This window comes from Salmo trutta, chromosome 5 (genome assembly GCF_901001165.1).
Source record: "Salmo trutta chromosome 5, fSalTru1.1, whole genome shotgun sequence".
In the NCBI taxonomy this organism is placed as follows: domain Eukaryota; kingdom Metazoa; phylum Chordata; class Actinopteri; order Salmoniformes; family Salmonidae; genus Salmo; species Salmo trutta.
The window spans coordinates 41,836,816-41,848,949 of record NC_042961.1 but is presented as its reverse complement, the minus strand read 5'-3'; the positions used below and the strand labels follow the sequence as shown (position 1 = coordinate 41,848,949).

General features: G+C 45.9%; 1 protein-coding gene across 2 annotated transcripts; it reads right to left on the bottom strand.

The window, feature by feature from the left end:
- Positions 1 to 315: 315 nt before the first annotated feature.
- Positions 316 to 11,884, bottom strand: LOC115194187 (phospholipid scramblase 2). 2 transcript variants are annotated; one of them, XM_029753648.1, is made up of 9 exons: positions 11,654 to 11,884; positions 11,191 to 11,292; positions 10,575 to 10,652; positions 9,687 to 10,084; positions 9,500 to 9,542; positions 9,093 to 9,313; positions 1,529 to 1,690; positions 1,112 to 1,273; positions 316 to 958 (listed from the first exon to the last, which is right to left on the bottom strand). In XM_029753648.1, exons 3-9 carry the CDS (start codon positions 10,585 to 10,587, stop codon positions 899 to 901), a joined length of 1,059 nt encoding a protein of 352 aa, XP_029609508.1. In that variant the 5' UTR covers positions 10,588 to 10,652; positions 11,191 to 11,292; positions 11,654 to 11,884; the 3' UTR covers positions 316 to 898. The 2 variants fall into 2 exon arrangements, with proteins under 2 accessions (XP_029609508.1, XP_029609507.1); XM_029753647.1 differs by lacking the exon at positions 11,191 to 11,292.
- Positions 11,885 to 12,134: the final 250 nt, after the last annotated feature.

Sequence of the window (12,134 nt, the reverse complement as noted above, 5' to 3'; positions counted from 1 at the left end):
AAATCTTCTGTTTACAGCTACAATAGTCATTTACAACATTAACAATGTCTACACTGTATTTCTGATCCATTTGATAATATTTTAAATGGACAAAAAATAAATAATTGCTTGTCTTTTAAAAACAAGGACATTTCTAAGTGACCCCAAACTTTTGAATGGTAGTGTACATAGTCATCTTACAAAATCTAATAAAGCAGCTAATACGACCACAGCTGCTACAGTTACTATAGTAGTGTATTGCAAGTGTTAATCCTATAATCTCTTTAAAAATATGAAACTAATCATGAAATTACCTAGATTTCTACAGTACAGTAATCATTTGATGGCTGGTGCAGTTTAGATAGATTAACATATACATTTGGCTTACAAATAACATGATGTAAAATATACCATTGCACACAGACAAAACAGAAATTGCAAAAAATATGTAAAGTTAGGTTAATATATATAACTGGTATATACCCCACATATGTAAAGTTAGGTTAATATATATAACTTTTCTGAACCCCACATCAATGTTATAGAAAACAAATTGAAAATATAGATATGACAAAACATACCGTAGATAAACACATTCCATGAAGAGAGTGGAGAAACCCATGAAAGAGAACTAAGGCCTGTTTCATAGACCAGTTACTGATTCTTACATTTGGATGGATACACAGAAACAGTCCAGAGAGGGCATTTTGGCTCAAATGTAAGCTCATCATCAGATAAGGCCTCATGTTGTGTTTCACACAAAGAGTTCTGGGATTGGCACGGAATGGCAGTGTCCTCTAAGCTTTTGAATAAGGAAGGAGTTTCTTATAGATTTTTTTTTTTTAAAGTTCCGAACGGGATCGGAAAAAGACTGTATTGCCTCAAGGGCTCAGTCTTTCTTTCTCTCCCTTTTCCTACGTTATGAGAAGACGGTGTTGCGCTGTTTTGTGTTGCCAACCTTCTCGAAGAACATGAAATCCTGTGAAGAGGAAAGAAATGTCAACTACATTTCCTCCAACAACAGCTCATCTTATCAGCTCAGTTTTAGGCTTTACGCCTGTAAAGCTCTGGAATTAGAAAAATCGAACATTTTCTTGAATATATCTTTATTTAAACAGATGGATGGACTCACGATGAGGAAACAGGTGCCCATGAGCACGGCCTTCATCTTGACGTCCAGGTCCATGGGGAACTGGATGCCAAAGTTGTCCGTGTCGGTGAAGACCTCCTTTATCAGGCCACTCCACTGCTTACTGATGCGGCCGATGGACTTGCCTCCATCTTTTCCCGTCAGCTACGAGGGCGGCAGAAAAACACATGGGTCAGAGACAAAGATTTCTGGCCGCTGCACCTCGTCACTACTTCTGAAAGGATTGGATGGTGTGTAGACAATAAAAGCGCAACTTATCCAATCTTTTCTGGTCTAAAAGAAAAGATTAGGTTTAGATAAATAGGACAGTTATCAACTGATTTCACCCAAAGAAAGTGAAAACTCAAAATTGGCTTCACATTGGACCAGCGCTTTCACCCTCGGTTTATGACCCCTCACCTTGAAGTTGACGTCCCCGCAGCAGTTGCAGGCAAAGCAGGGTCCCTCCAGCTTCATTACAGTCTCCTTGTTGGCCCCCTTGATGGAGAACTTGGGCAGGCAGGGGTGCCAGTCCTGGGACACATAACCTATGGTGGTGCCAGGCGGGGCTTGGACCTCGAGCTGAGGGACACACACAAAATTTGAAAGGTATTTGACCATGTTTAAAAATCAGGCTTCAGTCCATACACTGTGGCTTTAAATAGCATGTGCTTGGGTTACTGCAAAGCTCGCTTCTGCAGGTAATATGGCACTAATTTGATGAGTGCATTGGCGTAGCAATCACTATCATGACCAAGGTAATATGCTTCACATGGTAACTGTGGGCCTATGTCTCCATTGATGCTGAACTAATGTGTGAAACTGCAGTCATAAGGGACCTTCGTCTCATGGGAATGTACTGTAGTGGAGGTCTTCACCAATCCACCTGTACCCAAATACCCGAGACCCAATCCAGGACACGAGCGGTTCCAGATCCAGAATTCTAAATAACAACACAGGTCTGCGTCGCATCTAATAGGATTGTCATGGGTCTCTGGCATGTGTAATTTTAACTGACTCGTCCAGAAGGACCTATACAGATCCGAGCACAACTGCTGCAGTAGATAGAGAAATTGTACCACTTATGCTGCTGCCATTTGCTTCTCACGAGAGTGGCACGTGTAACTTGTTGTTGTTGGCCAATCATACTAAGTCATCAAAGCGACAATGGGCTAGTCACAGAGCCTCCGTGTGCGGCAAAAGTTAGGAGATATCTAATTAATGGAAGATGGAATTAAAAGTTAAAGGAGAAGGATAGGCTACAACAACCAAGAGCCAACAGGTAGGCTGCTTCTTTATATTCTGAATGGAGTTGTTGTTTGTAACTGTGTAGGACGAGAAAGCTCATGCAGCCTCAATTAGCCTAGCTGACAGCTTGGTTATCGAGCTTCCCCCAGTTTGATGCAGTCAAGACAGGTACTACGTAATCACATTGGATGATAAATAACCTAGCTATAGCAGCTTTTAGTCTACTATAGCACGAGTCGGCTTGGTTGGTTTCTGTCTCTAGTCTCTCCTCCTTGTTCCCCATGTTACTCTGTCATACTCAAAGTAGACTAGACACATACAGCACAGCCCGTGCTAGAGCACACCTCTCGCTACCTTGCGCTTTATCAGCTCTGGTTAATAAAGTAGCTTAAAAATTGTCTAGTTGTCCCCAGGTGAGTTTAGAACAGGTCTCTCTCTATACGACTACTCACCGCTGGATGCTGGAGTGAGTAGTCGTGCTGTACTTCTCTCCGCGGGAAATATTACATTTCATTACAATACAACGGAACGATTTGATTAGCTAGCTAGCTAGCTACATAGTTGTCTTTGCTGTCTTTGTATCAAGGATAAAGGTGTAGCTTTGAGAAACTAACAAGGTTAGCTATCCAGCTGTATTCGTTCGTTCGCGCCGTTTTCCAAACGGCGTCAACACCACAACCACAGCTAGCTAGCCAACTTTACCAACTAGCAGTACTGTAGAAACTAAATACATTACAACGGAACGTTTTGATTAGTGTAATGTTAGCTAGCTACATAGTTGTCTTTGTATCAAAGATAAAGGTAAGATAAAGGTAAACGCAGCCATTGCTAGCTAGCCAACTCTAGCAGCTAGCAGTACTGTATCATTTTTAGTCAATAAGACTTTTGCAACGTAAGCTTAACTTTCTGAACTTTCGAGACGTGCAGTCCACTTGTGTAGCTAGCAGGACTGACTTTGTGTTAGCTTGTCAACGTTTAATCACTTCTGCGTTGTGAAAGGAACTAGACACGGACACGTATGATCCACTGGTAGTTTGTTGTAACCAAGTATTGGTGCTAACATTGTGTATTGGTGCTGACCGTGTGCTATTGGATGCTAGCATGCTAGTTAGCTATGGCGTCATAGGACACGGTGCACTGGGTGGGTTTCACGGAAGAATACTGTACCAAGTTCTAGCTGAATAAACTAAGTTTGAGCCTATTCCTGGAAACATTGAACCACTGTAGTTTACATCAATTATATTTCTAAAGTGGAAGTTGGAAAGTTATAGTGTTTCAGTGAATGGTTAGTGAGGGAGGCCCTGCGCTCTCGCTTCCCCAGTTGTTTAGTTAATTTTCATTCCAATCTCCTTTGCATTAGCGTAGCCTCTCCTGTAGCCTGTCAACTATGTGTCTGTCTATCCCTGTTCTCTCCTCTCTGCACAGGCCACACAAACGCCTCACACTGCGTGGCCGCTGCCACTAATGTGGTGGTCCCAGCGCTCACGACCCACGTGGAGTTCCAGGTATCCGGCAGCCTCTGGAACTGCCGGTCTGCGGCCAACAAGGCAGAGTTAATCTCAGCCTATGCTACCCTCCAGTCCCTCGACTTCTTGGCGCTGACGGAAACATGGATTACCACAGAAAACACCGCTACTCCTACTGCTCTCTCCTCTTCTGACCACGTGTTCTCGCATAGCCCAAGAGCATCTGGTCAGCGGGGTGGTGGCACTGGAATCCTCATCTCTCCCAAGTGGACATTCTCTCTTTCTCCCCTGACCCATCTGTCTATCTCCTCATTTGAATTCCATGCTGTCACAGTCACTAGCCCATTCAAGCTTAACATCCTTATCATTTATCGCCCTCCAGGTTCCCTTGGAGAGTTCATCAATGAGCTTGACGCCTTGATATGTTCCTTTCCTGAGGATGGCTCACCCCTCACAGTTCTGGGTGACTTTAACCTCCCTACGTCTACCTTTGACTCATTTCTCTCTGCCGCCTCCTTTCCACTCCTCTCCTCTTTTGACCTCACCCTCCCCCCTACTCACAAGGCAGGCAATACGCTTGACCTCATCTTTACTAGATGCTGTTCTTCTACTAATCTCACTGCAACTCCACTCCAAGTCTTCGACCACCACCTTGTATCCTTTTCCCTCTCCTTCAACTTCCAGTTTGGAGCGAGTAGTCGCACTTCGCTTCGCTCCACAGGTAATATTACATTTCATTACATTACAACGGTTTGATTTGTTTGATCTGAGCAATTTTTCTTAGCTAGCTACATAGCCGTCTTTGTATCAAAGATAATTGTGTAGTTTAGAGTAATTATCGAGGTTAGCTAGCCAGCTATTTTCGTCCTCCTAACGTAGTCAACACTGCTAGCTAGCCAACTAGCCAACTTCTACCGACTAGCAGCACTGTAGAAACTATTACATTACAACGGAACGACTTGATTAGTGTAGTGTTAGCTAGCTACATAGTTGTCTTTGTATCTAAGATAATTGTGTAGTTGAGTAATTATCGAGGTTAGCTAGCCAGCCGCGACGCGACGCCGTTGTCCAGACTCCAGACTTAGTCAACACACCTAGTCATCATCAAACCCACTGCTAGCTAGCCAACCGTTACCGACTAGCAGCGCTGTAGAAACTAATACATTACAACGGACCGATTTGACTAGTGCAGTGTTAGCTAGCTACATAGTTGTCTTTGTCATAGCTTGATAATTGTGTAGTTTAGAGTAATTATCGAGGTTAGCTAGCCAGCTATTTTCGTCCCCCGCGACGCCATTTTTCCAAACCTAGCCAACTATTACCGACGAGCAGCATTGTAGAAACTAAATACATTACAAAGGAACGTCTTGATTAGTGCTATGTTAGCTAGCTACATAGTTGCTTTTGTATCATGATAAGGTGTAGTACTGAAACTATCGAGGTTACCTAGCCAGCTACATGTTCAAACAAAGTCAACAACGCAGCCACTACTAGCTAGCCTACTTCACCAGCCAGCAGTACTGTATCATTTGTCATTTTAGTCAATAAGATTTTTGCAACGTAAGCTTAACTTTCTGAACATTCGAGACGTGTAGTCCACTTGTCATTCCAATCTCCTTTGCATTAGCGTAGCCTCTTCTGTAGCTTGTCTACTATGTGTCTGTCTATCCCTGTTCTCTCCCCTCTGCACAGGCCATACAAACGCTTCACACCGCGTGGCCGCTGCCACTCTAACCTGGTGGTCCCAGCGCGCACGACCCACGTGGAGTTCCAGGTCTCCGGCAGCCTCTGGAACTGCCGGTCTGCGGCCAACAAGGCTGAGTTCATCTCAGCCTATGCTACCCTCCAGTCCCTCGACTTCCTGGCGCTGACGGAAACATGGATTACCACAGATAACACTGCTGCTCCTACTGCTCTCTCCTCGTCTGCCCACGTGTTGTCGCATACCCCGAGAGCATCTGGCCAGCGGGGTGGTGGCACTGGAATCCTCATCTCTCCCAAGTGGACATTCTCTCTTTCTCCCCTGACCCATCTGTCTATCTCCTCATTTGAAATCCATGCTGTCACAGTTACCAGCCCTTTCAAGCTTAACGTCCTTATCATTTATCGCCCTCCAGGTTCCCTTGGAGAGTTCATCAATGAGCTTGACGCCTTGATAAGTTCCTTTCCTGAGGATGGCTCACCTCTCACAGTTCTGGGTGACTTTAACCTCCCCATGTCTACCTTTGACTCATTCCTCTCTGCCTCCTTCATTCCACTCCTCTCCTCTTTTGACCTCACCCTCTCACCTTGCCCCCCTACTCACAAGGCAGGCAATACGCTTGACCTCATCTTTACTAGATGCTGTTCTTCCACTAATCTCATTGCAACTCCCCTCCAAGTCTCCGACCACTACCTTGTATCCTTTTCCCTCTCGCTCTCCTCCAACACTACTCACTCTGCCCCTACTCAGATGGTATTGCGCCGTCCCAACCTTCGCTCTCTCTCTCCTGCTACTCTCTCCTCTTCCATCCTATCATCTCTTCCCTCTGCTCAAACCTTCTCCAACCTATCTCCTGATTCTGCCTCCTCAACCCTCCTCTCCTCACTTTCTGCATCCTTTGATTTTCTCTGTCCCCTATCCTCCAGGCCGGCTCGGTCCTCCCCTCCTGCTCCGTGGCTCGACGACTCACTGCGAGCTCACAGAACAGGGCTCCGGGCAGCCGGGCGGAAATGGAGGAAAACTCGCCTCCCTGCGGACCTGGCATCCTTGCACTCCCTCCTTTCTACATTTTCCCCTTCTGTCTCTGCTGCTAAAGCCACTTTCTACCACTCTAAATTCCAAGCATCTGCCTCTAACCCTAGGAAGCTCTTTGCCACCTTCTCCTCCCTCCTGAATCCTCCCCCCCCCTCTCTGTGGATGACTTTGTCAACCATTTTGAAAAGAAGGTTGACGACATCCGATCCTCGTTTGCCAAGTCAAACGACACCGCCGGTCCTGCTCACACTGCCCTACCCTGCGCTTTGACCTCTTTCTCCCCACTCTCTCCAGATGAAATCTCGCATCTTGTGACGGCCGGCCGCCCAACAACCTGCTCGCTTGACCCTATCCCCTCCTCTCTTCTCCAGACCATTTCCGGAGACCTTCTCCCCTACCTCACCTCGCTCATCAACTCATCCTTGACCGCTGGCTACGTCCCTTCCGTCTTCAAGAGAGCGAGAGTTGCACCCCTTCTCAAAAAACTTAGACTCGATCCCTCCGATGTCAACAACTACAGACCAGTATCCCTTCTTTCTTTTCTCTCCAAAACTCTTGAGCGTGCCGTCCTTGACCAGCTCTCTTGCTATCTCTCTCAGAATGACCTTCTTGATCCAAATCAGTCAGGTTTCAAGACTGGTCATTCAACTGAGACTGCTCTTCTCTGTGTCACGGAGTCTCTCCGCACTGCTAAAGCTAACTCTCTCTCCTCTGCTCTCATCCTTCTAAACCTATCTGCTGCCTTTGATACTGTGAACCATCAGATCCTCCTCTCCACCCTCTCCGAGTTGGGCATCTCCGGCGCGGCTCACTCTTGGATTGCGTCCTACCTGACAGGTCGCTCCTACCAGGTGGCGTGGCGAGAATCCGTCTCCGCACCACGTGCTCTCACCACTGGTGTCCCCCAGGGCTCAGTTCTAGGCCCTCTCCTATTCTCGCTATACACCAAGCCACTTGGCTCTGTCATATCCTCACATGGTCTCTCCTATCATTGCTACGCAGACGACACAATTAATCTTCTCCTTTCCCCCTTCTGATAACCAGGTGGCGAATCGCATCTCTGCATGTCTGGCAGAAATATCAGTGTGGATGACGGATCACCACCTCAAGCTGAACCTCGGCAAGACGGAGCTGCTCTTCCTCCCGGGGAAGGACTACCCGTTCCATGATCTTGCCATCACAGTTGACAACTCCATTGTGTCCTCCTCCCAGAGTGCTAAGAGCCTTGGCGTAACCCTGGACAACACCCTGTCGTTCTCCGCTAACATCAAGGCGGTAACCCGATCCTGTAGGTTCATGCTCTACAACATTCGCAGAGTACGACCCTGCCTTACACAGGAAGCGGCGCAGGTCCTAATCCAGGCACTTGTCATCTCCCGTCTGGATTACTGCAACTCGCTGCTGGTGGGGCTCCCTGCCTGTGCCATTAAACCCCTACAACTGATCCAGAACGCCGCAGCCCGTCTGGTGTTCAACCTTCACAAATTCTCTCACGTCACCCCGCTCCTTCGCACACTCCACTGGCTTCCAGTTGAAGCTCGCATCTGCTACAAGACCATGGTGCTTGCCTACGGAGCTGTGAGGGGAACGGCACCTCCATACCTTCAGGCTCTGATCAGTCCCTACACCCAAAGAAGGGCACTGCGTTCATCCACCTCTGGCCTGCTCGCCTCCCTACCTCTGCGGAAGCACAGTTCCCGCTCAGCCCAGTCAAAACTGTTCGCTGCTCTGGCACCCCAATGGTGGAACAAGCTCCTTCACGACGCCAGGACAGCGGAGTCAATCACCACCTTCCGGAGACACCAGAAACCCCACCTCTTTAAGGAATACCTGGGATAGGATAAAGTAATCCTTCTAACCCCCCCCCCCCCCCCCCCCAAAAAAAAATATATATAGATGTACTATTGTAAAGTGGTTGTTCCACTGGATATCATAAGGTGAATGCAGCAATTTGTAAGTCGCTAAGAGCGTCTGCTAAGAGCGTCTGCTAAATGACGTAAATGTAAATGTACATTTTTATATATGCATAATGGGTCCAGATGGAAAAGCCCAAGGTCCATTTAGGTATGGGTCCAACTGTTTGGACCCGTGAAGGCCTCTATACTGTAGGCAGCCTGCCAGCAAACGTGAGTCAATAGAGACAGCATAAAGGTGAAGTGATGGCAGCAGCTCAAGACCGTCTGGGAGAGGGTTCAGACTGACAAAGGACCATTCATTGTCATTCATGACTCTTTACAAAGCACAGTCTAGGGAGTTGGTAGGACAGTCCAAAATGGCTTGCAGTACAACAGTTTGCATGCATTTATTACCAGCATTAACTTAGCATTAGCATCATTCATTTGTAATTCATGCAGAGTTGTATGGCAATGCTAATGCTAACTTGAGGGTAAATAAACCAATTGCATTTTAGGTGACCTGTCCCTTTACTCCTCCTCTAACACATTAAGAGATGTTTGTTTTTTCCTGGTTTGTGTCCCATTTACATAGTCAAAGCAGTCAAATATTTGTCTCAGGGTTCAGCACCCCATTGTACCTCTTGCAGGCAGCAGGGAAACCAGCAGGAGGCACAGCGGTAGGGTCGTATGAAGCGGATGACCTCACGGTCCGTGTTGTCCTTGATCTTCATGTCGAAGCTACGCAGGGCGCCGCAGCAGTTGCGTGTGCAGCAGTCGTTCTTCTCCTTGGCCTTGTAGATTTTCTGACCCAGGCTGTTCTTGATCTCGTACTGGTTGTTAGTCTCAAAGCCAATGAACGCTGAGGAGAGGGGAACGGAGGGAGGAGAAGAAAGAGGGGATGGTGGGGAAGGTGAGAGGACAAACGCAGGAACGTAAACAGGAAAACAGTAGTTTGGCGGTGGTCACTTTCTCCTCATGATTTATACATTTTTACAATGCCTTTAGTTCTATTCTCTCTGTACTCAGATAAGACTAGCAAGCTCACCTTCCAGCAACTCCACTTTTTGGTGTATAAGGATCTGGTCAATCTGAAACACACACAGAAGAGAGTGTGAGAGATATGGAGAAAGAGAGCGCATGGAAGAAAAACACCAACATTACACAGTGATAACAGATGATGTTTGAAAGTGTACTTGACAACCTGTTGTGATACTCTTCCCAAGCAAACCTACCTGTGTTAAGTACTCCAGACCAGGTGGAACTCCAACAGGCACAACTGCTGCAGGGGCTGGGGAGATGGCTGCAGGAGGGCCCGAGTTAGGTGCACCGTATTCAGGCCCAGGCATGGGACCACCATACCCTGGGCTGGGGCCCATCTGAGGTGCGCCGTATCTGGGCCCAGGCATGGGACCACCATAGCCTGGGCTGGGGCCCATTTGAGGTACCCCGTATTCAGGCATGGGCACAGGCTGGTACATCACAGGCTGGCCTGGTTGGGGTTGTTGGTGGTTGTAGCCCATATGGAAGCCAACCGGTGGGGGAGCATGGTTAGGGTCACCATACCCACCATGAGGAACAGGGTAGGGGGCCGTGGAGTAACTTCCAGGACCCTGGTGAGGGGGTGGATAACCTATAGGAGGAAATACAAACAGTGGGTATCATAAATATATTCATATTGACAAAAATCTACACATGTATATGGAGTTATGGATGCAAATATGTGTGGAGCTTGAACTGGTATTAAAGCTCATGATGTGCATTGGAGATCAGCATTAAGGAAATAACTTTTTGCATAACAAAAGGAGGGCCGTATTGATAAACACCAATGGATTCCCAAACACCGCACCACTCATTCAATGGAAACTGCAAGGAAAAAAGGTTCTTTAAAAATCAGTCAAACATGGTCCGAGCTCATTTTCCACATCATTATCCAAAAAAAACTTTAAAGCTTACATCAACATAGTCAGCCTTTTACATGCCAAGCTCTGGTTTCAAATTCTTATCTCGAATACATTGGAATAGTAGCATTATACAAATCCTAGGGGTGAAATACCAAGGGGCAAACAGCAACCCCAGTGTAATATGATATCTAAATTAACAGTGGTGTAGAAGACATTTACCTGGGGCTGACATGATGACTTAGTTAGTGGACGCACAGTGGATAGCAGGACTTCCTCTCTTGTCCACTCCCGTAGTCTCTATGGAGACAAAAATAAAATGGTCAGTGGTCATGGGCTGTAAAAAAAATTAAAAAAAAACAGCAGAGCAGAGAGAGCAGGGTTGTTGTGAATGAGAGGGAGAATGACACTAAAACATGTCCACCAGTCCAAACAATCCATTCACAAAAAGACAGCTGTAAAATCAAACTTTCTCCTTTCATATTATCCAACATAAAATCTAAAACATGCATCAATGCATTTGGTTATGCAACTTCTTCGATACACAATACAGTACACCCAATAAGCAAATACGTCTTTCAGTTTCTTTTGCTTTGAGATGTATAGAGGATGTGGGAGCTGTGAGCTAAGTCAGGGGTCAGGCATTTTCACTCTGTATATTATTCCAGTCGCATACAGAGAGTTAACGAGTTATTTTCACAATACAGTAATCCGGGATCCAAAGCAACCATTTTATACACATGGTTTTAGATGATTCGGAGTATATATTCCAAGCACAATAACCTTGAATGACGACCCCTACCAATCCTCTCTGTGTGTTTGTTTCTTGTCATCATACCGGAGACAGAAGAGGAAGCGACAACCCACTCGTTGTTGTTTTCTGGTTCAATGAAAGTCAATGAACTAAGTAGACCAGACCCGGCGGTTCTTGCATTGGTGTCTATGGGAGACACACGCAGTTAAGTGGACCAGAACTGATCTTTTTGTTATGGTAAACTATCTTAATTCACCCACCATCTTTGATCATACCTCACTTTGATCATTCAAGGAGGATGAATAAATGATCTGGAATAGCCTATAAACAGGATAATATATTCATATTTGACTAAACATCCATAAAAAAACACTGTAAAATAGGCTAGATTTCCCACTGCTCAATATCACCACAAACACTCTAAAGACAAAATTGTGGCCTAATGTTTTCAATCATGTTGAATAACTACCAAGTTTTCTGGCCTGTTGCTGTCTGTTTTCTTTAGATTAGTGAAAGTAATGGAAGGAAGATGGCAGGAATACCTTACCTTTCCTTAAACCAAAAAGGAATTGCTTGTTGTTTGGCGGTTCTTGACCAGAAGAACCGAGAGAAATGTGAAGAATCCTACTTGCTTTGACAGTCTTATTTGCCTATCAGTAAACTAACGTAGCAGGCGTAAAATAAACTATCGGCTAAACAACTGCCTTTGTATCATTCGAAACCTACAGCGTTGCTGTCATTTCGGTGTAGTTTGTGCAGTATCTCCGCCCCTTTACTGGCTGTCACAAGATGTATCTAATTGTGGACACACAGGTTTAAGGAATTTAAGCCAAGAGGGTAGTTAAATGTAGGCAAATACTTCTATGTGATAGAAATTACACTGTGAACGGCCCGACAACTTTCAGCAGACAATAATATTTTCTGAAGTGCACATCTGTATTAATGCGCACTATAAAGTTCAACATTATGGCGACGCTCTTCGACAGCTGCTAACTCAAATGTACGGTAGTGCGAATCCTCATCATAAT

Bases quoted from the DNA above. Each gene is read 5' to 3' on its own strand.
- LOC115194187 (XM_029753648.1), bottom strand. The intron at 1,691-9,092 runs GTACAATGGGGT...TGTGTCCCTCAG, and splicing joins TTCCCTGCTGCCTGCAAGAG to CTCGAGGTCCAAGCCCCGCC. The intron at 1,274-1,528 runs GTGAGGGGTCAT...CCGCCCTCGTAG, and splicing joins GCGGGGACGTCAACTTCAAG to CTGACGGGAAAAGATGGAGG.